This window comes from Ornithodoros turicata, unplaced genomic scaffold, assembly GCF_037126465.1.
Source record: "Ornithodoros turicata isolate Travis unplaced genomic scaffold, ASM3712646v1 Chromosome52, whole genome shotgun sequence".
Taxonomy (NCBI): Eukaryota; Metazoa; Arthropoda; class Arachnida; order Ixodida; family Argasidae; genus Ornithodoros; species Ornithodoros turicata.
Genome location: NW_026999380.1, coordinates 416,560 through 442,304, shown reverse-complemented (window position 1 = coordinate 442,304; position 25,745 = coordinate 416,560). Strand labels below are relative to the sequence as shown.

The window sequence follows — 25,745 nt, the reverse complement described above, 5'->3', positions numbered from 1 at the left end:
AGTCTGTGTTTGCTAGGAAAAGCGTACGACTAAATATACGAATATATTTATTGGAACTGTGCAAACCATGAGGTCCATTTTTTGGAGTACCTTTCTTTTTTCTTAGCTGTTGCTTGAAAGTATTAATACAAACAATAAATGTTGTACCCTGGAGTAAAAACCGGGACTAGTGTACCTAAACGGGGGAAATAAGTGGGAGGACCATAATGATTATTATCGTCCTTCTACTCATTTCCCCCTTTTAAGTACACTAGTCCCAGCTTTTACTCTCGTGTTTTGTGTACCCTGCAGTCCTCTTTATCGTTTTGACACAACGTTGTACCCTAAAAAGCGATAAAAACCGGGCTGTTTGGTGTCCCCTGCACCGGGGTTTTATCGCTTTTAGTTGTACCCTAGTATTGCGCTTAGATGTTGGGGATTTGCGAGTTTGACCCCCCCATGGTCCTGTTGAAATTTATTAGGGATGGGCCAACCGAATCGTCGATTCCTAGTGCCTAAAACAGGGAATCGAATCTTTCAAATCCACCAACCACGTTTGTTTGTTTGTTTTTTAAAATTGGCACCTCCGAAATCTGCACCAAAATCTCAGCATAAAGCTCCGACATGGTATGGAAATAATTCAGACTCGAGAGTTTAGTTAATTCCTGCAGTCGATGGACAACATGTTATATAAGTTACATTTAAGAAGTTTATATGTGTGTGCTTCCTCAAGAAAGTAAACTATTATTTAATTTGTTTTTTGTTTAAAAAAAGATATCAAATTCTGCCATAAAACAATTTTCAGTAGTAGTGTTTTTGCCCTTGCTTTTTAAGTTTTTTTTTTTTTTAGGAAGGATTTCGTAAGATTTGTGGATTCGCAGAGCCTTCCTTGGATTCGGCAAATTCTGGATTCGTCCCATCTCTAAAATCTATGATCAGGACCCTCCCATATTTTAATCTCGCGCGCTTTGTAACATATCCCGACACAGTTGCAATTGATCGATCGATCGCAAGGGGGTTTCGGGAACTGACTGGGAATTTGGGATTTGGGGGAACTAAATTGGGGAAACGTTTGCCGAGTGACTTTCCGAGAAACAAGTGCCCACATATTTTACGCAAATCGTTTCATGGCGTTAGCAGTAACATGGAAACCTCCCAGCTGATCTGTTCTGCTCCAAAGTTGTTGGTTCCTTTTTTTGCCCGAGTTTTTGTGTCCCACACCCTGAAAAAAAGGCAGTCTTTGCTGGGGTGGTGTGTCCTTGTAGGGCACAGGCTCTCTCGGGGCTTCAGAACTCACCCTTTGACATCACGGAGCATTTCTGTGTGCCTTTGACGAAACTTTAGGGCTTCTTTAAAGCTCAGTAAATGATGGACCGCTGTCGTCCGAGTGACCGTACATATTTGAAGCCAAAGAAAGTCACGCGGGAGAAGGATCAATATTCCAGGGTATTGTCTTTCTGTACGTTGTCAGGTTTTGTTGATCCTTAAACACTGATTCACTGGCGATTTAGTGGTAAATGGGAGAGAAATGTGTTACCATTAACCATTACATGTGTTACCATTAACCGCCTTTTCTGGTCCATGCTTGACTTACGGGTATCCACTTCCAGTTTAAACCCAACTTTTGGTTGTCTGCTTCCAGTTTGACACTTTCAGTTACTATGATGTGGAAGTCCATTTAATTAACCTGTAATTAGTCTCAATTAATTTCAATTGCCCTTCAATTACCTTAGGTAACTGCTGATTACATGAGGTAATCCCGAATTCCCTTAATCACCTTTAATTACGTTTACTTGCCTTAATAACTGTCAACTCCCCTTTAATTGACATCAATTACCTTTAATAGCATCTAATTGCCTGTGGTTACCTTCAGTATTCTTTAATTTAATTTAATCATTCTCTTAATTACATATATCTTACATTCATTACCTTTAAACTAAACGTTCTCGTTTTAACTGCCTTTAATTACCTCCAATTTCCTTCAGTTACGCTTACCTCTTACTCTTAACTACCTTCGACTACTTCAATCTCAGATCATTTCCCTCCATTTACATTTACCCTCTTATATCCCCTTTGCATGTCCACTTATACCGCTGTCTTGATGAGGCTTCACCATCACGAACACACACACACACATACATCTTTTTCCTTCCGCGCCGAGACTGGGAGGTGACACTGGTCTGAATCCTGTCACCGGCTGTGCTGTCTGAGGTTTCCCCTGGGTTTTCCGAAGAGTTTCCCGACGAATGTCTGCACAGTTCCCCCTGAAGTCGACCCAGGACGCATACTAACACCCCTGTCCCCCACTCCTTCCTGCTGTCCTCTCTCCATCTGTCAACATCTGTACTCTGCTCATAGCCACAGTCGGCTTCGCAGCGCTAACACGGCATTTAAAAAAAAACAACACCTTTTTCCATGTTGACACTCCTAATGCTAACGCATTAAAAATCCCAGCTGCAACAGAAAAGTGTGAGTCTGGAATGCCCCCAATCTCTTCCCAGGCACATGTGGCCTTTCGTGAGTGCTCACTCGAAGCGAGTAAAGATGCTCACTGAAGCAGAGAGCACCTAAATGGACTCTCTCTTGTCTTGTTACTTTTTCTTTTTCATTGTTTTTTCAAGTAGTGCTCTCCTCATCAGTTTGCCAATGCAGATTAGATCTAACAGTGGTTACGAGGAAAAAGTGACCGCGCGTGTTTGCATTGTGCTTCAAGCAATGACTATCTGAAGATGGACGTGGATTTTCGTTTTCTGCCACGCTGTGCTATGTCCGTGCTATCTACGCCACGTGGTATCTTTGCTGTTTGCTTGTATTTGGAGATGGGACGAATCCATAATTTTCCGAATCTAAGGAAGGTTCTGCAAATCCACGAATCTTTCAAATCCTTCTTTAAAAAGAGCAAAATATGCTGTATTTGATTAATAAAAATCATATTCAATAATAGTTCATTTTTAGGACAAAATATACCGTATACTTCTTGTTAAGTGTAATTTATTTAACATGTTGTTCACCAACTACTGGAAGTACATAATCCTCGAGCGATAATTGTTTTCACAAATCAAAAGGGCAAAACCATGTTACTTTTAAAAATTTTAACGAAAGAGTTCCTGTCTGAACTCTTCCTGTGCAGAACAACAACGGATAAGTTGATGATGATGAATGGGGAGCCTCCTCATATGAGAACAATGTAAACAACAATCAAACAAGAAAATACACGTCAACCAATGAGGCTTTCAGCAAGCTCTGGAGGCGCCAGTTTTAAGAAGAAACAAACAAACGTGGTTGGTGGATTCGAAAGACTCGATTCGCCATTTTGGAAACTGGGATTCGGATTCCAGGATCTCGAATCCCTGCCTCGGATTCGAGGGTACGCGGGTTTGGTTGGCACATCCCTACTTATATTGCGTAACGTGTGTGTACATATTTGGATCTTCAAATAGTTTGTCGCTTCTTTGCTTTTCAATTCCAAATTACTAGCCCTTGTTTCCTTAACAAGCTTTCAAATATTCCCGCTTAATTGAAGTATCTCTCTTCTTTTTTGTATGTGTGTGTTTGAGATCTGCTTGCTTTTCAAGTCTGGTTTGTGGCCCTTTTGTTTTGCTTCGCAAGTTTTCAAACGTTTTAATTCATTTTTCTTTTCTTCTGTACTTGTGGTAGCTTGCAGTTACTCAGGAGACCGTTCGTGGGCGGAGCTTTTGCGGGTGTATCATCTTTTTCATCCACCTGTTACTCATTCAGACCACCTCTTTGGTGTTCCGCTTCTAATGGATGCCAATGCATTACTGCATAATTTTCAGTTGGCATTTTATTGCTCAAAGCTCTGTTAGGGTGTTGGTATGAAGAACTCCATTATCTTGCAGCGTTGGGAAAAGGGTGGTCCCTGAATACCGTGTCGACATTTCAAAAAAAGATTTCAATAGAGACGCGGCATTTGTGGAATAGCAACCGGAAGCGACCCATCGTGTCGTTCTGTATAAGTGTTACACAGACCATTCCGGTTATAATGAATTGTCTACCTGTTTGACAACACACTGTCTCTTTGTCCACATCTGGTAGTATGTGCCTGATGGTGTATTATAAAATGCAGGCTAACGTACCTCACATTTATTCTTTGCTTTATGTTAGGGATGTGCCAACCAAATCCGCGAGTCCTCTAATCCTGGGCAGGGATTAGCGAATCCGAATCCCATTGCCCAAAAGAGTGAATCAGATCTACCAGCCACGTTTGTTCGTCTCTTTTTAAAATCTGCGCCTCCAGGCCTGCTTGGCCGGGGCACGCCGAAACCAGAACATAAAACTCCCATAATAGAAGTTTAAAAGTAACACTGTTTTGCTTTGATTCTTTCTAAGTTTTATGGAGGGAATTTAGACTCCTGAGTCTATGTATCTTCTGTAGCCATGAACAACATATTACATAAGTTACACTTAGGAAGAAGAATATGATGGGTATGTCTTCTCCCAAAATTTGTTTTTTTTATTAAACAAATATATCAAATTCTTCTCCAAAACACTTTTCAGTAGAAGTTTTTTTCCCTGCCATTTTAAACTCTTTTCGAATAGTGGATTAGAAAGATTCGTGGAATCTCAGAACCTTACTTGGATTCGAGAAATCCTGTATTCATCCCATCTCTACTTAATATACAGCGCTATCCACACCTGCTTTATAGATTGTTCTTGTCTTTCAGGTTGTTGTTCTGCCCCCTGGGTGCATACCTTGGCTTAAGGGTCCGTGGCGCAAAGAGGGCCCCCGACAACCATGTGCTCGAGAAAGCCTTCCTGTCCAATGGAAAGATGGGATACAAACAGGTACGACGACCAAGCTCGCCCGTAGTAATATCCATTGATTATACATAGGGAGGGACTTTTTCGGGTTAAACCCTATTCTGCCCGGTTATCCCCCCCCCCACTTTTTCAGGTAACCTGAAGAAGTGCAGTCTCGTTACCATGCGTAAATAAGTTGCTCCTACCGTTTAATATCACTCTTAGTCTGCATTAGTATGAAAATAATTGTTCCTTCTCAGTTCCTGTTAATTAGAATGGGACAGCAACAATGTTATTTGATGATGATGATTGCTGCGGTGACGGAATAACGAGTCTCCTCAAAGGATACGTGGAAGGTCCTTTCTGGATACCATAGGACTTGGATCCTTATTGTGAAGGAGATCATTATTTCATTACTCACATCACCACCTGCAATCGGGTAGAGTATCGCCCCCTGGCGACGAAACTCCCAATTTATCATCTCGCAATAAAGTTGTTGTCCTCGCAGTGAGGACGGTTCCTTGGATTGGTAGGGGAAATCCAGCTGAATGGTGACAGCAGGTGGATTGCAAAGCTTGGTTGGTGGGTAATTTCAACAGAGACAGCTCCCCATGAAAAATATTTGCACCTCCCAACCAAGAGATTATTTCTCTCCAGCCAGGCTGGAACATATTTAATCCACAAGTGTAAAAAACCACCGGGGCTAGTGTACCCAAAAAGGGGAAAAAAGTGGGAAAGTAGGGAAAGTGGACTATACATACTGAGGACGCTTATTGTTATAATTCTGACCTATTTAATCCTGTTGCCTCTGTCAAAAGTGACCTCCTTGACCATGACCGAGTTTTTGGGAACACTGAAAGGGGTGCTCTTAACTCTTCCGTGTCTTTGCGTCCCTCCTTTAGGTTCAGGGCTTGGCTAAACAGTTGGAGTGGACGGAACGGAAGGTGCAGCGCTGGATCCGGCAGCGGGTACTGCAGGAACGGCCTTCGACGCTGACAAAATTTACAGAAAGCACGTAGGTAACCTTGGTTGCTTCAGTGTCTTTGTTTCATTGTATTCCTGTATGGACCCTCTTCTAAAGCATTGTTTTCCAAACAAGTTGTTATTGGCATGCGGGCCTTTTGTTTGTTTCTTCAACACTGCAATCGACTGACAGAATGACAAGGGGATGGGTACGACGTTTTAAAGCGACAATAAGTTTTGGTGAAAGCTTTGAGATGGACCCCTGTGGTCGCAAAGAGCTTTTTATCCGGTTGGTTGGGCATCTTTTGTCAGACAGTGGACTCCCCTCGACTAACTGAGAGGAAAATGGCGAGAAACTCGCTTCGAAAAAAAGTGACATAAGTGGGTTTCTGCCGGCTTCAGCTTTCCTGGAGTCTGTGGCGACGGGGAAAAAGTTCAAATAATGCGGCAGTCCGGGAAGTCCGACTATCACTAAATCGCGCTTTATTTTTCCTCAACTGTACTAAAGAAGTCCGTAATTGTGCCCTGTCACATGTGATGCTGCAAGTGTCACATGTTTGTCGTACACATTTGACGATAGGGACAAAGCGTCGAGGCTGGTGAACAGTGACAGCGCGCCCAAACGGAAACTCGAGTAGCGTCCAAACTCTTGAGTGTTCGGTGCCCGCTCGCTTTCACCGCCATTGTGGCGTCACCTGGTGGCACGGTTTTGAACTTTTTAGAGCTGTCTTGCCTGGGATTCAAATTACCAATCCAAAGTGGCTTTTTTGAATTTGCCGCCGTAGTGCTAACCATAGAGGTAATATCAGGTTGCCGCCTCTTTCTTGGCTACGTAGTCAACAGGAAGTCGCGATGCCCTTGAAGCCGCAAGATTTGCTTCAACGGCGATTTGTTCCGTACTCCTGATCCTATTTGGCTGACTATTAGTTGTTATGTCACGCCTCTACAGTCGCCACCATGTGTGCCGACAGGCAGAGGGTGCGCTGATGGCACTGTCCTGTCTATCAATGGCAGACACGCCGTTACTCGTTGTATAGTGTACTCATTGGTAGACCTCACGGGTACCTTGCTTCTTGGAGGAGGAGTGCAGCAATTTTGCTGGCTTTAGCGGCTTCAAGCAGCATACCAAGCAGAAGCCTTCAATTTCAGTCGTTGCTTGTTTCCACATTCTCTCAGACTGATGCCATGGAGCCTTCTATATACTGCGAACCAATTTTTTACCGATGTCTTCACATTTTCGCTGTCACTAAAAATCTCACGATCCGCTGGAACGAGTCGCTAAATTTTGCTACAAAATCGCTGATGTGGCAACACTGACCGCATTGCCCCTTAAACATCGGATGTTGATGATGAATAATTTAGACCATTATATTACAAGAACCATTAGGCATTGACGACACACACACAGCTGAAGCTAAAAAGATGAATTTAGAATTGCCTAACCGTAACTTGTATTATTATTATTACTTTTTTTTTTTTTCCTTCTGTGTATAGACATAAAGCATATACTGTAAACATATTGTTATTTGCAGTGTATTAATTTTTTCGAATCTCTCACTCAGTCATTTCAGAAATTATTCGCGAGCATTCAATTTCATGATCCCAGGGCTGTTTCCTTTCGCAGGATAAATGTGAGGCTGTGTTCGCGATGAACATTTTTTCGATACGTTTTAGAAAAGGATTATATCGCGAATAAAAATGTTTTTACAGTGTTTGTTTTGAGCCATCCCCTTTAGTTGGTTCGTATTTGCTGTCGCATTTTAAGCTCTTCGTTCCAGTACAAGGGCATTTTCTACAAAAATATGTTATTGCGTGATGCTGCGCATTTTGACCCCGAAGTGGTACTGTAACTCTTTGCAAGAGTTGATGCACGGTACAGTTAGGGTATAGGTGACACGAAATTAAGAGTGGCAAATTACATAACGATTCGAAACCCCTCATTATGTTCAGCAGTGTGCCACTGCTCTTTGAACCTGGATATTTATTTGCAATCCACTGGTGAGGAGCTGACTGTCAGTCGAAGCCAGTGCCGTGTGTTAAAAGTTAGTCTGGCCATTAATGGGACGTGCCTATACCTGGAGCTCCACCCACTTGTGGAGCTCTCTGGCCAATCACTGGTCGAAATACAGTTCTCTATTATTACATCCGCCCAGTACTTACACTTCACCCTTATTTACTCGGTGCCACAATTTTGGAGAAACTGGGCGGATTTGGATTGGAACGGATATCACTGGTGACAGACCAAAACGATGGATTTCGCACCCACTTTTATCAACACTGTTTGCTTGGAGAGAGGCATGTTGGGAAGGCTCAGAATTGCAGAAATGGTTGCTGGCAGAAGTGATTGGCCAGGAGAGCGGTACAACCGCTTCCTCGTAGCAGTCTGCTACCTGTATGAGATTTTAAATCGCGTAACGCAAGTAGATGGAATAAAAAATCAGCGAAGATGTATATATAAATGAAATTCGATGATATGTTGCAAAATCTTGCGTATCAGGGCATGTTTCTTGCTATATTCTTGGTATCACGATCTTAACTAGGCCTAACGTTAGCGACGAAACATCTCATTTTTGCGTAAATAATGATGGTAGAGCAAAGGTTAAAGCTGATTTTGCAGATGCATATATGATGATATATACTCCTAGTATGATATTAAAGTAGTCTGTGAATTTCTTATTACTTTTTTTTGTCACAAAGCCTTCGTTTCGCTTTTACAAGCATCATCCTCCCATTTTGGAGAATTTTTTGTCATGGCAGCCTTCATGGAGAAACGGCAACCAATGAGATGTGCTAGAGTTTGATTGACAGGTCGAGCCTCTTTTTTAGGTTCTTCCTAATGGCCCGATTCCAAAATGTCACCCAGTGTGGAGTCACAAGTGCTTTTCCTCTGGCTAATGCAAACTGCTGCCTAAACAAAAATTGTCTTTGTGTGACAGACTACTAATTTTTACTAACTGCAAGTTTCTGCAAGTTCAATTCTTCTTCTCTGGTTATTTGATCCTGTGTCTAACCTGGCCCTCTGTATTTTCAGGTGGAGGTTCACTTTCTACTTCTGTGTCTTCTGCTATGGCTTGTACGCCCTCTCGGATGTAGGTCTTTCTTGCTGCTTTGATTCCCATACTTTGTATTTGTCACCGTGCTTAAGACAATCATCTGAAACGTTGATTTGTTGTCAAATCGAGCTGCTAAGACGCCATTTTGATGAGCCATGCTAATGTATCGGGGTCACAAGGCCACAGTGTTCATTTCGTGTTCTCAGAATTCTGCTGCTGCGGGACTCCTGGGGCCAGTTTTGCTTCAGACGTCACAAATCTTAATACGGAAGTACAGATCAACGACGAAAATTCTCTTGAAACGCACAAACTCGTAAAAATTTGGTTAAAAAACTGGTTAAAAAAATCAATTATATTCTCAATGCAAAAGTATGTTCAGTTGGCATTTTGAAAGCAAGGTTTTTGGGTCATGAAAATGTCAACCAGGCATACTTTTGCGCTTAGAGTATAATCCAATTTTTACAAGTTTGTGTGTTTCAAGAAAAATTTGCATTGTTGTTCGGTACTTCTGTATTAAGATTCTAATTCTTGATAGCGAATTGAGATTAGACCAGGATGCCCAATATATAACTACGGCACTGGAGCAATTTAGCCTATTTCCACAGATTTGAGCAGGGGTGCTTGGGTCACTCTCTCAGGATATTTAACCAATATGCCTTTTACAACAAAACAATACCTGTGGAGATTGCTGTTCCTGTTTCGTATTTCTTTCTTCTGGGTGAATATTTAATGTGGTGTACATCAGTTCTTCTGAATTGGTCTGACTCGTAGATGAAGGGGAGTTTAGTCAAAGCTATCCATTCGTTGCATATCCCTTACCAAATTTCGCTGCTTCATGTAATTGCTGGTTTTAGAAATTAAATTAGTGTCGCGCTAGGCTTAAAGGAACTGTAAAGTGAAATATGTAAAACCGCAATGTTTCAGGGGACCACCATGTAGAACTTGGCTGTCGGATTGGCAGACAGACATCGCATGATATTGAAAAACAACGTAGCTTACTTGTGACAGCTTACTAATCACTAATGAAACAAGGGACATTGCTAATTACAATTTTGCTTTAAAACAAAAACTCTTCAAAAGTTCGATATATACTGTTAACGGTTGAAACGTGTGTGTTCCGTGCCCGTGGAGAAATATCTCTACGATCTGAGCCATCTGTTGTGCTTTCTCTCTCTCCGGGCTTCTGTGTCTTCTGCTTGCTGTATCGCTGTTGCTTGCAAACCCTCGCATCCAGGCGACTTGCGCGAATGTGTGGCTGGCGTTGTTTTGTTGCGGGATACACAAACCTTGCACCTTCGACAACGAAATGTGTACTGCCTCTTGTGAGAAACTCACAATCTCACATCACGGTTGGCACCCTTCTGGAGTGTGCATGCCTTGCTTTGGTTTCTGTTGCTTTGCTTTGCGCAGCAATCTTCGAAATTCGATTGCTGAAAACAATGCTCAATATACGGTAGAGCTATTGCATATCTGTAGGCCCTGACTTTTTGGGGTTATATTTTCCGGGGGGGAGGGGGGGGGTAAATATTGGGTTTTATTTTGCTTCAATAATTCAGGGTTTAATCGGGTTGAACTGAGACCGATTCACCCAAATTCTGGTTGAATCGGATTTGATCTTCTTTGGTGTTCTCTGCATACTACATGGAACACGAGTAGACACAGAGCATCAATATTTAGTCCATGCATCTAAGATGCAGCAGGGTCTCTGTTTTGGCAGTTTGTATGAGCATATTCATGCATTTAAAGCACAGTTTCCAAAGTTCTGAGCAAGGTGTCATGAGTTTGGATTCCCCTGGTCCAGCAGTTTTCTGGGAAATATCTCGTTAAATTCTTTTTTTTTCTGATTTCAGTCGGGGAGGTAAATATCTCTGGTATAACCCCAAAAAGTCAGGCCCTACATATCTGAAGCGTCCAAGTTACAAGCCTTCAGAAAAGCGTACAGTTTCTACAGATCCATAACTTAAGAACCCTGAGACTGGGAGACAAAAAACGACAACACGGACAAGGACCTTGTCTGTGTTGTCGTTTTTTGTCCCCCAGTCTCGGGGGGGTTAAGTTGTTTATCTGTACCACCAGCTTGCTTGCTACCTCTCTATCCTTCAGTTTCTACAGGTTTGCCATTCACTTTACAGTTCCTTTAACGGAGACACTTCCACTTTAATGGTGCACATTTAGGAGCAATACTATAAATGGTTATCACCACATGTTCAAATTGAAGGTTTCCATCCAGTCTTGACACCCCTTTAGGTGCAAGACCTGAAGCCTTGATGCCTAAGTTGTTGAAGTTGTTTCCGCCGAGTTATTGTTCCGCGTGACTCGTTGGAAACATGTAGATGTGCGAGGTAATTTTAATCGTGGCTCTCATGGCTTTATAAAACTGGTATCAACTGTGGCAGTGTGGACTGCTGTGTTGGGTATAGCTTGTGCCACCCGTTTATGCAGCATCGGTTTGAAACATCTTCTTTCAGAAACCCTGGTTGTGGGATACCATGCACTGCTGGTACGACTACCCCCACCATGTAAGTGTGTATAATAATAATAATGTATTTTTAATAATAATTTTTTTCCAACACAAGTTTACGAGGCAGTAATGCCTGCTTAAGCCAATTGGCTTGTTTGCAGGTTGCAGATAACAGCACCGTATTATTTGCCAGATTCTTCTGACTTGTGTGTAATGTTGCTTGCACATGCCTGTACAGTATCGTTTTGACTTTTGAATCTCCTTGTTCCAGAGCGTTACTAACGACATTTGGTGGTATTACATGATTGAGCTTGGCTTTTACTGGTCGCTGACCTTCTCACAGTTTCTGGACACAAAACGAAAGGTGAGTGCAAGTTTTTTTTTTCTTTTTCTTTTTTTAAAGGCACCTATTGTGTGTGTAAAGCCTCAGCTCTCTGCGGTGAAAGATTTTAACGTCTCCGCAAAGTGGGATTTACAAATCGGTGGAATTCTGTGGTTAAAACAAAACGAGCGAAAAAGAAAAAAAAAACTGAGGCATTCTCCCAAGATCGCTCGCAGAGTCATCCCGCGCCCTTTCCCGGCCTTTCGTAACTTTTCAGTGCGCAAAAAAAATTAGAGCCGCCTGACAATTTCTCTCTGGGTGTTCCTGGCAATAAGATTCAAGGTAACATTCAAGATAGATTTAATTCATGATAAGTTTTTTGTTTTGTTTTTTAAGGGGGAAGCGCGCAACACAGTCCCGCAAATAAATATACATGTGAAAAAAGATAATATAACATGTACACAATAAATCACCGAAATTTGTAATTTAAATAAACTTTCTTTTGTCGCCGGACATTCAGCCGTGCGAGTGCCAACAGTATTAGTCCCGTCGTGCATTGCAGTCGCGACTGATTGGGTTTAACCCACGAAAAAGTTGCAGATTGATTGAAATCCTTATATAATTCTGTGATGCAGTAGAATTTCTATGGAACGATCGTGGATGATACGAAATTCGCGGTCGTACAAATTCTGTTACGGTCCCAGCCGGAATGCCTATTCTTTCCACGTATGCAGTGTTACTGGATTATACGAACGAGGCGACGGATGTCATTCCCCCGTAACGCGCCAGTCATGCTCTTCCACGCGATGCACGTTCCACAAGAGACATGGCCGCGGATAGCGTGGATAGCAATTCTACGGATAGCTGGGGCTTGATGCGTAAAGCTGTGCCGTTGTGAGCAGTGAGTAAATGGTTTGTCTCTTGCAGGACTTCTGGCAAATGTTTGTACACCACATTTTGACAATTTTACTCCTTTCCTTCTCTTGGGCGTGCAACTTGCATCGTATTGGCTCCTTAGTACTCATCGTTCATGACTTTGCAGACGTACCCCTGGAGGTAAGTACAGTAAACACTGATCTTATAACTCACATGTGTTTGCTACGAATGACCAGTCTTTGAACGAAAACAAAAATGGTCCAGAATCTGGGAGTGGCCATTTTTTAAGGGCAGCCTTTTTTGAAATTGTGGTTAACTTAGCACACGTCAAGCACAAAATATACGAGGGTAGTTCCATAAGTTTCCGGCCCGAGGTAGAAAATGCGCGCGAATTTGAAAGTGCGATTAAGGACGCATGGCGCCATCTGTTGGAGGGCCGGAGCACCCTCAACCCTCTCCGCGCTTTTGTCGGTTGGAGAGCGGCATTTCAAACAGCCAGGGTGCACTCTTCAGTTAAAATGGAAAAAATCAAGTACTGTGCTGTGATAAAATTCTTGACAAAAGAGGAACTTTTGCCTAAAGAAATCAAAGCACGACTGGACAACGTGTACAGGGAATCCTCTCCGTTCTACACAACGGTAAAAGACTGGGCTAAGCAGTTTCGACTGGGGCGAGAGTCCATTGAAGATGATCCACGCGATGATCCCCCAGTGGAAGTGGTGACACAAGAAAATGTCTCTTGTCGAGGAGGAAGTGCTGAGCGACAGGCGTCTGAAGGTGAAGGAAATCTCAGAAAGGCTGGGGCTTTCCAAAACAACCATTTTTCGCATCATCGGCGAGGGCCTTCACATGAAAAAGGTCAGTGCGAGATGGGTTCCACGACTTCTCTCGTCAGTTCAGAAGCAACAGCGCGTCGTCTGTGCCAAAGAGTTTTTGGAGCTCTCTCAAGAGAAAGAAGAAGAAATAATCAGTTGCCACAGGGGATGAGACTATGGTGCTCTACTATGATCCCCTTTCGAAAAAGGGGTCGATGGAATGGCGCAAACCAGGAGAAGCACCCCCAAGAAAAGCCAAGGTCACGCAATCCACAAAGAAGATCATGGCAACAATATTTTGGGATTGCCACGGGATCCTCCTCATTGACTTCAAAGAGAGGAACAGCACAGTGAATGCGACTTATTATGCTTCACTCCTGCACAGACTGAGAGACGTCATCAAGGAAAAGAGGCGCGGCGGTTGCTCCAGGACAATGCCCCTGTCCACACGGCTTCTGTTGCCAAGGCTGCACTGAAGGAGTGCGGCTTCGAAGAAATCCACCACCCACCCTACAGTCCAGACTTGGCACGGAGTGACTACTTCCTGTTCTCAAACTTGAAGAGGGATCTCGGAGGACGGAGATTTAAAAACGATAGTGAGGTGCAAGAGGCAGTTTTCCAGCATTTTGCGGACAAAACATCAGACTATTTTTTCAAGGGTATAAGAATGCTGGTTGAAAGGTGTCAAAAGTGCATCGAAGTTAAGGGTGACTATGTCGAAAAGTGATACACTTGTTTCGTCTCTATGACTATTAAAAGTTGGTCGGGCCAGAAACTTACGAAACCACCCTCGTATATAATTCAGGAGAAATTCATGAGCAAGTACAGTTATCTATGGAGATCCAAAAAATATTTCTGGTACAGTAGAATCTCGTTAATTCGAAATCGCTTAGTACCGAACGTCCGGATAGTTCGAACTCTCGTCCGGGTCCCATCCAAACCACATGTATTTCAATGGGGAGACACTCCCGGTAATTCAAACAGGCGAGCGTATACACCGCATAATTCGAACCAACAGCGCTCGCGCGTCAGACAGGTACGGGTCACAGCGCCCCACATCTCCCTGATTATTGACCTTCCGTACGCTTCCCGCCTTCTTTCTGCATTTTGCGCTGTTCAAGGACGCTCTCTCCTCTTCTCCTTTTGTCCCTCTCCTCTTTCTCTCTCTTCCTCTTGAGGCCGTCAAGGGTGGAGGAGGTATGTTCGCGCACCGTCACTCATTTTTATGACTTCGCGACTCTCCATATCGTTCTACAACCCGTTCACTGCCATCGTTTATTTCCCTAATACCCCTGTCACACGGGCATTTCGATCCTTCTCGAATCCGATCTGCATTGAACTTCCCGAGCACGCTCGAGTTTTGACGCTGCTACACGGCCACTTTCAATGCGCATTGAATGGTTGACCTGTGCAAATGAATAAACTGAACTCATTAATTTCGCGTTTCCTATATAACAGCGATATTAGTGGTAATTTATCGTATACCGATGTAAGCATCATTTGTAGCTTCGCGCGCATGTCCGTCTTAAGTTATGACAGTTCACCGGGGTCGAGGATGCAAATGGCGGCCGTCGAGCCGTCTTGAAATTCTCAATCCTGTTATGGGAACTGTCTTGAGTCAAGCAGCATCAAAGTTCGATCCTGCTTGGAAGCGGCTGTGTAGCACCATCCGATCTGCATTGGGTTCAAGCAGGTTCGAAAATGCCCGTGTGACAGGGGTATAACTTGCAACATGTCAGCAGAGACGACAGCGTGGAGACTGGGCTCTTAACTGACGCGGACATCGTCAACGCCGCGTGCGCCAGCCAAACTAGACCAGAGGACCGTTGCGGAGTGTAGCGACAAAGATTCAGACGACCCAAGCTGCGAACCTGTCTCGCGAACCAGTGCCTTTGCCAAGTGCATCTGATGTAGCATCGGCGCTGGATATGACAGTGCGCCATTTTTCTTCCGAGAAAAATGCGGATGCCACGCTTGAACTTGTGTCCGGATCAAAAGCGATGCTGGTAACAGTCCCGCTAAAGGAATTTAGTTGCAAGAGCAAAATACCGACTGCTTTCAACCCTAACTTTCTTCATAGTTTCTGTAACTGAATTCTTGTGAACATATAAGTCCTGTATTTCCTTCAAAGTCGTAACGGCCGCGACGCTCTGGGAGTTTTCTGCGCTGTAGCATAGGCATCGGGAATGTAACAACGGTAGCGGCGGATTTCGGCAGCAGTAACGTTTCGAATTATGCCAATATAAATGCGTCTTGAAGTGACACCGGTACCGCGAACGTAAAACACGACTCTAACTGCGTCGCGACGCATCTGCATGCGCTCCCTGCGCCCAAGCCCCCTTCCAGTAGAGCGTCTCCTGTTAGTGCGAACTCCAGGTTATTCGAACAAATACCCCAGCCACCTCGAGTTCGAATTAATGAGAGTCCACTATCTTTTCGGGCTCACATTCTTGTCCGCTGAGTGTCACTGCCACACAATAGACCTGCTGTGTCCTATGCTGTTGGTGAACACGAGAAAAAATAAAGGTCTAATTAAGGTATAATTACTCTTCTCAGAGGCATCTATTAGGAATCCTTTTTGTTGTTGTTATTTTTAGTTCGCTAAAATTTCTGCTAAGTAGCTCTATTTAAAGGAAAAATACTGTTAAACAAGGTTGTCATTCATTAAGCACTCCAGAATACAAGGTGAGACGTCATAAACTTTTTGTTGAGTTGTTTCTTTGTGACTGCACAAATTTGTTCTGTGCAGTCTTTCTGACTGCTTTGAAGCTCGCTGATTATGTTTACCCGCTGTTCCTCTGTTCCGCACTGATTAATCGTTCTGGCTATGAGGAGGCTGTTCCAGACATTAGTCTGTCGTAGCAGTGAATAAAGGCTGACGTGTCTGCCTAGAGGAATGCGCAGCACATTCCAAAAGCAAGGATACGCAAGGGTATCCTCGTAGCTTAGTTCCTGAAACTAGCTGCAAGGATATTGCGTTCATTTGTTGATTTTAGTGCATTCATAATTTGTGCGAGGAAGGAAGGAATTTTTGTGCAAGTTTCCTTTTTAAACGCAATATTGCAAGTGGGACTTTTAGGGCAAGCCCTGAAAGATCCACGCTACGGAGTGTCGGGTAATGATTTCTGTTCTGTATTCCAGGCAGCCAAGATGGCAAAGTATGTGAAGAGACAGCGCTTGGCCGATGTTACTTTTGCAATTTTCACCATATGCTGGATCATCTCTAGGCTGGGGCTTTACCCCTATAGGTAAATGAGAGTTCAGAATCACTCCTTTTTCCTGCAACTTAGTTCCAGTTGAATGGCGTTCCCATCCGAAATGCCTCTCCCGCAAGTATGCCAGTAGTCCGCGGAGTCAAGTAGACAGAAATGTTTATTGCGTTGAACCCTGCACCCGAATGTCTGTGTCATTGTCTGATGTTTTCAGACTTTCAGATTTTGTCTCAGGCAGTGTCGATGTCATTTACTTATATGCTGCTTGTTCCTCAGCTAAGTTTAGTTTGCTTCGTTCGGGTTTATTTCATTAATTTATCTAAATGATACTATAAAGAATTATAATATGTTGGGTCCTGCAGTACCCAAATTATTAGTTCATTTTCGATTCCGTTTCTGTTTCGAGCGTTCTGAGTGTGATACATCTGTTTGTTTCTGTTACCTTTCCCTGCATAATATTTCTGTTAGGAGATAGTACAGTCGCAGAAATCTCTCGCAGTGTCATTGTCTTTGCATTGGGCCTTCATAAGCATATTTCGGAGACAAAGGCCTCCTGTCTCGTAACTAGAGCCTGAAGTTTTCGGGAAATTTTCTTTCACGTTTCGGGGGGGGGGGGGGGGGGGTAAAAATCAACATGTATTCTAAATTAATGCAAATTCTGGTGGGAAAACTTCCAGTATGCTAAAATCGTGGAGAAATCTGGCTCTATTACTCAAACGAACTGTACAGGTTTGGTACAACCAGCGTTGTACCAAACCATATATACCAACCATACCATACCAACCATACCATACCAACCAGCGTTGTAATTGCGTTTGCTGCCAAACAATCTCGTGCGCATTCCTACAGATGTTTCGGTGAGGGCGATTTGCTGGGTAAAAATTGGATTTCACCTTAAAGAGGCCACCTACAATTCGGGGTGCAAATTTGGGGAAGAAACGGGTTTAACCCTAAAACTTCAAGCTCATAAAGTGGTTTCAGAAGATCTTCTTGCAGTTCCTTTAAAATGTAGATAAGAATGCTGTAAATTTGAATTTATCCGTTGGTTTAATTGGTTTCGCCAATTCAAAACACAAACCTTCGCTGATTCAATCTTTAGTGTCCGATATTCGATCACCCATGGGCCATAAAATATTGAATCATCATCGGTGTTTGTTCCAGGTAGCTTATACCTAGGTTTTCTTGCATTTGGCTGTTATATTTTTGGTGGTATTGCTTCATGTATCACTGTGATTTGGTTTTGTCTTTTTTTTTTTCCTTTCTTTCTTTTTTTTTTTTTTTCTGCATTCTGAGAGGCGGTTTACTGTGATGGCTGATGGGCGAACTGCTTCTCGTAGGGTCATCTACAGCACATTGTTTGAAGCGGTGAAGGTGATAGAAATGTTTGCAGCCTACTACATCTTCAACTCTCTCCTAACTGCACTGCAAGTGCTGCACATTGTCTGGACGTGGATGATAGCGCGGATAGCACTGCAAGCAATATCCACCAATGGGGTGAGTATGCTTGATCTGTGTAACCTCTGATAACTTGGCCCACTTAGGGATGGGGTCGAGGAATAGAGATAGCGACAGTGTTTAGATGATGTGCTGACACGAGCACCGCTGGGATACAGCATGAGCATATGACGGCTTTTTTTTTTTTTTTTTTTTTCAGTAACAACATAAAAGTGATACATTAAGGCTGAAAGGTCATCCGGATCATAGCCGAAGCTAGTGCGATCCGTAGAAACATGTCAAACAAATATATGGCATCAGTATACACTGAACCACAAAACTACTACACTAAAAATATGCAAGTCACAAAAAGCCTAAACAACGTTATCTATGTTGATTCATGACCAGTACTCTGAAGTAAGTGCCTATGTAATGCCAATTTAAAGTTCCTAGATGAAATTACAGATAGTGGTAAGGAATTCCACTTAATTACGCCTTGGTATTGTAAAGTGCGCGTCCCACGCTCATTCGATTGATGTTGTACCAAGAGATGATGCCCTAACACGGAGCGGCTGGTGCAAGTTACCGAGGAAAAATGAAGACCTAGAACTAGCCCTTCAGTAATAATACATTTTCTTATCAGTACAGTCCTTTCAAAACACAATGTGTTAATGGCAGAATGAATCTCATACAAAGGTAGACATGATTGCCTAGGATGTGCATTCAATATTGTACGAATTATACGGTCTTGAAGAAGTTCAATGGGTCTTAAGTAAGCCAGTCTTGAATCGAAGACTTACAGGCGATAGTGGTATAAGTTCAATGCAATCCCAGTACAACTTGTGCCATTATTGCCCATCCTTAGAGCCCGAAGTTTTAGGGTTTAACCGGATTCTCCCCCGAATTTGCACCCCGAATTGAAGTTGGTTGCCTCTTTAGGGTGAAACCCGATTTTTACCCGGCAAATTGCCCTCACTGGGACGTCTGTAGGAATGCACACTAACTTGTTTGGCAGAAAATGCAGTTACATCACCACTTGTACCAAATCGGTACTTTCAGTTTGAGTAACTGAGCCCGACTCCTCCCAGAATACAGCATACTGTAAGTTTTTCCCACCCGAATTCGCATGAGTTAAGACTACGTGTTAATTTACCCGATTTTTACCCTCCAAATTTAGAAAAAAAGATTTCCCGAAAACTTCACCTTTACCCATCCTTCATGGATCTTTTTATAAAAAAAACTATGGGAGCAGCAAAGTTGTTGTTTTCGCAGTTACAACGGCAAGGCATACATCCCCTCGAAGAGAGTATGTAACTACAAGGTGTCTAATTACCAAGAATTCATTATTTAACGCCTTTAAAAAGTCCGAAATATTCAATGCTGAATTTTGGCAAAGGCATATCTGGGTCGCGAAGCGGTGGACCTGGATCAGCAGGTCAGCACCCACTCCGAAGCTCCACCCTGGACCCATTGCTCCAATGGGTCTGGATTTCACACGTGCACTCACACACATCTGGGAGCGATTGGTGTGAGAGATTGCAGCGCTGAGAGTCCGGCATGAGGGTCAGTTAGGTTAGGTGTTCGGACATATTTAGTTCGCGTAAGAGTTTGAGAAAGGAGAACTAACACCGGTGAATGCGCGATAGACTAGACATGAGTCTCTCTTGAACCGCAAGGTACACACATATGGCCCACGCGCCTCTGTTCGCTGCCTTCACAAGCAAGCAAGCACCAAGAACACAGCGGCTTGCCGGCAAAGAAACACAGCCGCTCCGTTCGAGTGTACTTCCTCACTCTCCACCAATTACCTTCGTCCTTTCCCTCGCTGCGCTGTGCTCTTTAGTAAATCTAAACACGCCTCCGGGCCTCGAGAACACGTAGAGCATAGGCGGGCTGGGACCGGGCCTGAGCATGGAAACAGTTGGGTATGGGCTGGACCCGGGCCTGAAAATTAGGCCCGTGCAGTGCTCTAGTGCTCCCTGCATTCCCATTCACCGCAGTTTTGGTTTCAGCTCATTTGCATAGCAGAATTCGGCGCCACGTTGTACATTTGAGGATTCTTTAGAAATGGAATGGCTTTCAGCGAGGACTGTCTCCCATTCTGCTGGCTCATTTTTCCCCGAAAACTCCTAATTACAGTCGAGCCCACTTATAACGAGCTTCACTGTCGCGCGGTGTTTATTCGTTATATCCGAGCATTCGTACTAAGCAGGGTGTCAAACCGAACCCGAACCGAAAACCGTATCCGAACCGTTATTTTTGCCGGAACCGAACCCGAACCGAAATTTTCATGACACTGTTGAACCCGAACCGGAGCAGAATCGTAAAAAATAATAGCGATACCGGTTCGCAACAAAACGGTTCGGACATAAAAAGAAGTCAGCATAAGAGTTCCTCTCCATCCCCGAACGAAGACACATTGGTATCATCATCACGCGCCTATATCATAAATTTCAGAAATGTTCACCTAGCAGTCAGACGACGACGTATAGTAAGTATACTTTCAGCGTCTTTTTAACATGTTGAAGCGCAGTTGTCCTTGTGAGCGCCGCGGCTAGCGCCCCACGCACGCGGTGCGGCGTCTACTCTTCAGAGACCAGGTGCCACGCGGACGAATGAAACACGAATGGAGTAGGCCAGTTATATAGCTCTACAGGACGAATATGTGATCAAATAAGCGCCCAAGATTTCCCGTTACACGTGAGCAGTACAAATTAAACAAGTCAGAAACATGAGAAGCGGAGAAGGAACGTACGCAGAACGGTGCCTGTTTGATTGGTCGTGCTTTGAAAAGTAAATGTGGTTCTGCTTATTGGTAGCGCAGTTGTGTCGTCGTGACACATTGCCGTTGTGTTGTGGATTAACAAGTACACTGCTGTGAGCTCGGACAGAGTAAGGCTTGCAGGCTTATTTTCGACATGCTTCAGCACGGTTTCAGATCGATTCACGCTGCGAAGGCAGTGTGCCGGCAAGTACTGTCGTCTATGTTACGCTGTCCATCTTATTAGGCTTCCTTTAAGTGTATCTTGCTGGCACTGTGCGTGTGAAAAAGGATATTTTGGGAACAGAAAGTAGCAGGACTACACGGCTTCAACAGCGTGAACTCTAGTTGCAATAAGTGTTCATCCATTTCTCATTTCTCTCACTAAAGGGCTACCTCACCGCTAGAGACGTCAATGCAGACAACAGCAGTAAGCTATTAGCCACGCATTTCCTGATAAAAGCAGTTTTATGGAACATATATAACGGAAGCATTGAACCGGTTCGCGAACAGGTTCGGGGCTGCGAACCGGTTCGACTTCTGGCCTGGCTGAACCGGAACTGAACCGGAACGAAATCAAAACGCGAACCCGAACCGAACCCGTATTTTTTGCGGTTCGACACCCTGGTACTAAGTGAACCATCCATAGTGAAGCAAGGAAACGTCAGAATTCACAACTATGCGAGTTTATTTTGAGAAAAAGTCAGTGATACAGGCCTGCGCGCCGAAAGCTGAGCTTATCACGGCGCTCTCGAGCTTATTCAGTGCGGCCAAATGATCATTGCCCAGAGCTTTGCTGCACACAAGCTGCTTCAGGGAAGCAATGTACTCAATCGCTGCCGACGAACTTACTGTCGCCGGGGGAGGCTCTGCGTTTTCGTCATTCTTGTCAGAATCCTGTGGGTCACATTCTGCCCTGACCTCACTCACGATGCCTTCATCGGTGAACGGCTCTGCGACGTCAGCGCCGTCGTCTGCGCCAACAAAGTCGTCCCAACCAATGCTGGGATCAGCCAGATCCGCATCTACGACGCGCTTCCACAACTCTTCGTGGAGCCCATCTTGTTGACAAGCACCCACAACCGCATCGTCTTCGTTGACAGCATCCACGAATCCCGCCTTGCGAAAGCAATGGAGAATGCCCTATCTGCTGATTTCCATCCAAGACGCCTCGATCATTTCCACGGCAGCAAACAAGGAGATGCGGAGCGGGATGTCAACAGTTGGACGATCGATGGCAATCAGGAGCCGCTGCACCAAACGCCGCCTATAGCACACTTTAAACGCACGGATGATGCCTAAGTCCAGCGGCTGAATCTTCGACGTGGCGTTCGGCGGCAAAAACAACACTGTGACCGCCGCCAGAGAAGGCTTCACGTGGTGCGCAGCACAGTTGTCCAGCACAAGCAGGACCTTCCTCTTTGGACGTGCCATGTTGCGGTCGAACTCTGCAAGCCACTCTGCAAACAAGTCGCGGGTCATCCAAGCTTTTTTGTTGAGGCGACAGCGCACTGGCACGTAGTGGCCGAAGCATCGCGGCTTCTGGTACTTCCCGATTACGAACGGCAGGCGCCGGTCGCTGCCGTCCATGTTCGTACACAAGCGCACAGTTATGCGAAGCGTGCTGTTCTTGCCACCACTACACTTGTCCTCCTTCAGTGCATGCGTTTTTGCAGGAAGCATTTGATAAAATAATGCAGTTTCGTCGGCATTGTACACATCCTGCGCACTGTAGCTTACGATCGTAGCAATGTTTTCGTCGAGCCACGTCTTGACATCCTCCATATTGACAGAAGCGGCTTCTCCGGCGACACCCTTGAAGACTATCCCGTGGCGAACCTTAAACCGATGGAGCCATCCATTCCCTGGGCTAAAATCAGGAAAGTCCAAAAGGAATGCCAAGTCTTTTGCCTTTGATAGCATCAACGGCCCACTGATCGGTATGTTCCGAGACCGGGCGTCCACGAACCATTTCAAGAGGGCATCTTCGACGTCTGCGTAGGTCGCCTTGCGAATCCGCTTCCGTGTCGTCGGGTCGGCGTTGATGGTGGCGTGCAAAAACTTCTCTTTGTCCTTTGCGATTGTCGAGATCGTGGACCTGGACAAGCCATACTTCCTAGCCAAATCCGAGTTCTTCTCGCCCCTCGCCAGGTCAGTAACGATTGCAACCTTTGTTGCAATGTCCACGGCTTTGTGTTTGGCACCGCATGTTGACGCCATGGTGTGTCTCCAACCTCCTACTCTTTCACCGTCGTGCTGCACAGTTGTGGGACTGAGGAAGCTCCGGAGGAAGGACACTGAACTGAACTGAAAGAAACTGAAACTTGGAGACACGGCGGTGGTGCCTTTCCCCTTTCCCTCATCCAGGGCTTCCCTCTCCCAGGAGCCAATGGGCTCGTGACGGTTGAGAATTCGCGCTTTGACGTAAAAATTCTGACGTTTCATGACGTGAAAAGCTCTCAGCGCCTCACTTTAGTCCGCAAGTGAACTCGCGAGTTTCATCCCCTTGGCCCGGCGGCCTGAAGGGCGAAAGAGGCCAGCACGTGACCAAAAGCCCGTGCGGCGCCTGACGCGCAGGATTGGAGGCGCGCCTCAGGAAGAGGTGGAGAAGTGCGTTCTGGAGGAGGAAAGGGCGCAGAGAAGAGGGGGAAAGGGCAACAGGGAGCACTTTCCGCGGCTTTTCATAAAAGTTTATTGCACGTGTCAGTTCGCTGTAAGCGAGCTGCGGGCGCGCGATTGTTCGCCGTATCTGAGAAAAAATACCATAGGCTTAATGCATATTTTGACGGTCGCGTCATGGTAGTTCGTAATAAGCGAGCATTCGTTGTAGGTGTGACCTTCATAAGTGGGCTCGACTGTAAAGAGTTACTTCATGAATTTTAGGTAATTAGCCATCTTGTAGTTGCATACTCGTTTCGAGAGGATGTCCGCCCGACCGTATAGCTCAACTGCAAAAACGACATCGCTGTGGCTCTGTATTTTTATGAAAAATCTCCGAAGGATAAATTTTTATAATATTGTATCACTTTAGGTGGAACACCCTGTATACGGGGTGTTTCACCTAGAGTTATAAAAAATTATAACTGCCGACGTACTAGCCGGGGGGATTGTGGAACTTTCGGCAATTACCTTCTGGAAACTTTTGCCCCCATTTAGGGAGGCTTTGGACAGTTTTTAATTGAGGAAAACTTTGCTGCCTCTTGTTTCACCTTTCTTTCCCCCCACTTTAAAGGGACTATGAAATTTCCCGAACCCCCATACTTTTTTTCGATGGAAACTGTTCTTCCCTTAGAGAAACTAATATGCCACAAATTTTTCCGGACGAAATCGCTCCACTCTGTGAGGAGCGCGCGCTGGAAATGTCTCTTCCGCGTTCCTCCTCTCCCGCGCATATTTCCCTGCCGATGGTGTAACTGTACGGACCGCTCTTCGGTTCCCCGTTACGTCACCGGTGTTGCACAATGGCAAGTAATGCCGCGAGCTCGCACTGTGGCTGCCGCCACTGCCGAAATCTGCCGATCGCGCGAAAGCTGCTGTCATGGAGATTTCCACTTCCGATGAACGCATACGCGGGATCCTACGGCGCATGCTCCTGGCGGGATTCCTCGGCTCGGCAACACGTCACGATGACGTGTTGCTGAGCCGGCCGTGGTCGCGTCAAGTTACCCGTTGTGTCTCCGCTCGGCAGCTCGTCACGGCGCGGCGCCAGCTGTCCTCCCTTCGCCGCTCCGTTTAAATTCGCTCCCGAGAAATCCGCTCGCGTGACGAAAGTAAAATTTCGGTTCTAGACTCAGAAAAATGTCTTCTTTCGAACGAAACGAAGAAAAAAAATCGTTTCATAGTCCCTTTAATTTTGGTGCTGGTGACAACAGTCTTGTCACAAAGGAAACAAAACAACCGTCTTATCACAAAGAAGGCAAAACAAATGAAGACTGGGACACTTCCTCCTCTAGACTCGTATTTCGCGCGCGCTTCTTTGCGAAAATCAGGCAGGCAGGGCTAAAGTGTAATTTTTGCAAATTTTTTTTCGACATTATCTGTTGCGATGCTGTGCATAGTTTTTGTTGGGTCTGCGGTTATCCGTGAAGGACTTCATATTCCTGTAAAACAAAAGTGAGGTTCGCTTGTCAATTTTCAAAGTTCAATTGACAAAAATTAATTTCTCACAATTAAAAATTGCCCGAAGCCTTCCTCAATGGTGGCAAAAGTTTCGAGAAGGTAATTGCCGAAAGTCCCACAATCCTCCCGGGAGTATGTCACCAATCAGAATTTATTGCCCCTTTAGGTGAAACACCCTGTATATGAATGCATATGTGGTGCAATATCCAACAGCCAAGTAATAATATCTATGTATTTCACGAGGTACCGGCATTTTTAAAGCAGAAATATACAGGAAAAACATTTGTTATATCGTTACAAATGCCGGTATCATTCTATTCCTGTAAAGCAGGTGCAGCGACTTCACTTGGCTCACCTCCTTTATCTTGAGTGTTCTTTTTTCTCAGCCGGCATTAGATGTTTACTTAGTCTGAGCATTCCTGATTGTTGCAGGTGAAAGACCTTCGTAGTGATGATGACTCTAGTAGCGAAGTGGAAGTGTCGTCCGCCAACAACCAAGCATCGGGAGATTTCAGGAAAAGCAAAAGCCGTAAAGCAGACTAAAAGTCGCTCCCCCCGCAATCGTTCAGCAACACTCTGGTGGAACAGGATGGTTTTTGCAGCTTTCTTTTTCTAATACGGACAACTGGGACACTTAAAAAGGAGGACGAGCAACTCTGCAGATATGTCCAGGAATGACGTAACTGTGACAGTGTATATCGCGTGTATTTCTGAGGTTCATCTGGCAACGGCGTCTCTTATATGCATGTACCAAGTACGTTTTTCTCGAGTTGGGTGTCACTTGAGGTTCCGCACAGGAAATCAATTTTTGGTGCGAATTCTGAGAAATTTACTGGTCACCGCGTCATTTGGTGTTTGTTTGGACTCTTAGCTGCAAACTGTGCACAATTTTTCTTTTCTTTTCTTTTTTTTTTTTTTTTCTGTGCATATGGAGTCTGTGCAGGTGTTGTATAATTTATTTTTGTACTGCATGATTTGAGTTTGATGTA

The 25,745-nt window shown here is 44.6% G+C and overlaps 1 protein-coding gene across 1 annotated transcript in view; it reads left to right on the top strand.

The window, feature by feature from the left end:
* LOC135374273 (ceramide synthase 6-like) overlaps positions 1-25,745 on the top strand; it is a 28,073-nt gene extending 2,328 nt beyond the window's left edge. The window contains exons 2-10 of the mRNA XM_064607263.1: positions 4,665-4,785; positions 5,643-5,755; positions 8,735-8,792; positions 11,225-11,275; positions 11,489-11,581; positions 12,467-12,595; positions 16,372-16,478; positions 17,780-17,936; positions 25,189-25,745. Coding sequence (XP_064463333.1) covers positions 4,665-4,785; positions 5,643-5,755; positions 8,735-8,792; positions 11,225-11,275; positions 11,489-11,581; positions 12,467-12,595; positions 16,372-16,478; positions 17,780-17,936; positions 25,189-25,299 — 940 coding nt within the window. The 3' untranslated portion in view covers positions 25,300-25,745. The remainder of the gene's footprint in view (positions 1-4,664; positions 4,786-5,642; positions 5,756-8,734; positions 8,793-11,224; positions 11,276-11,488; positions 11,582-12,466; positions 12,596-16,371; positions 16,479-17,779; positions 17,937-25,188) is intronic.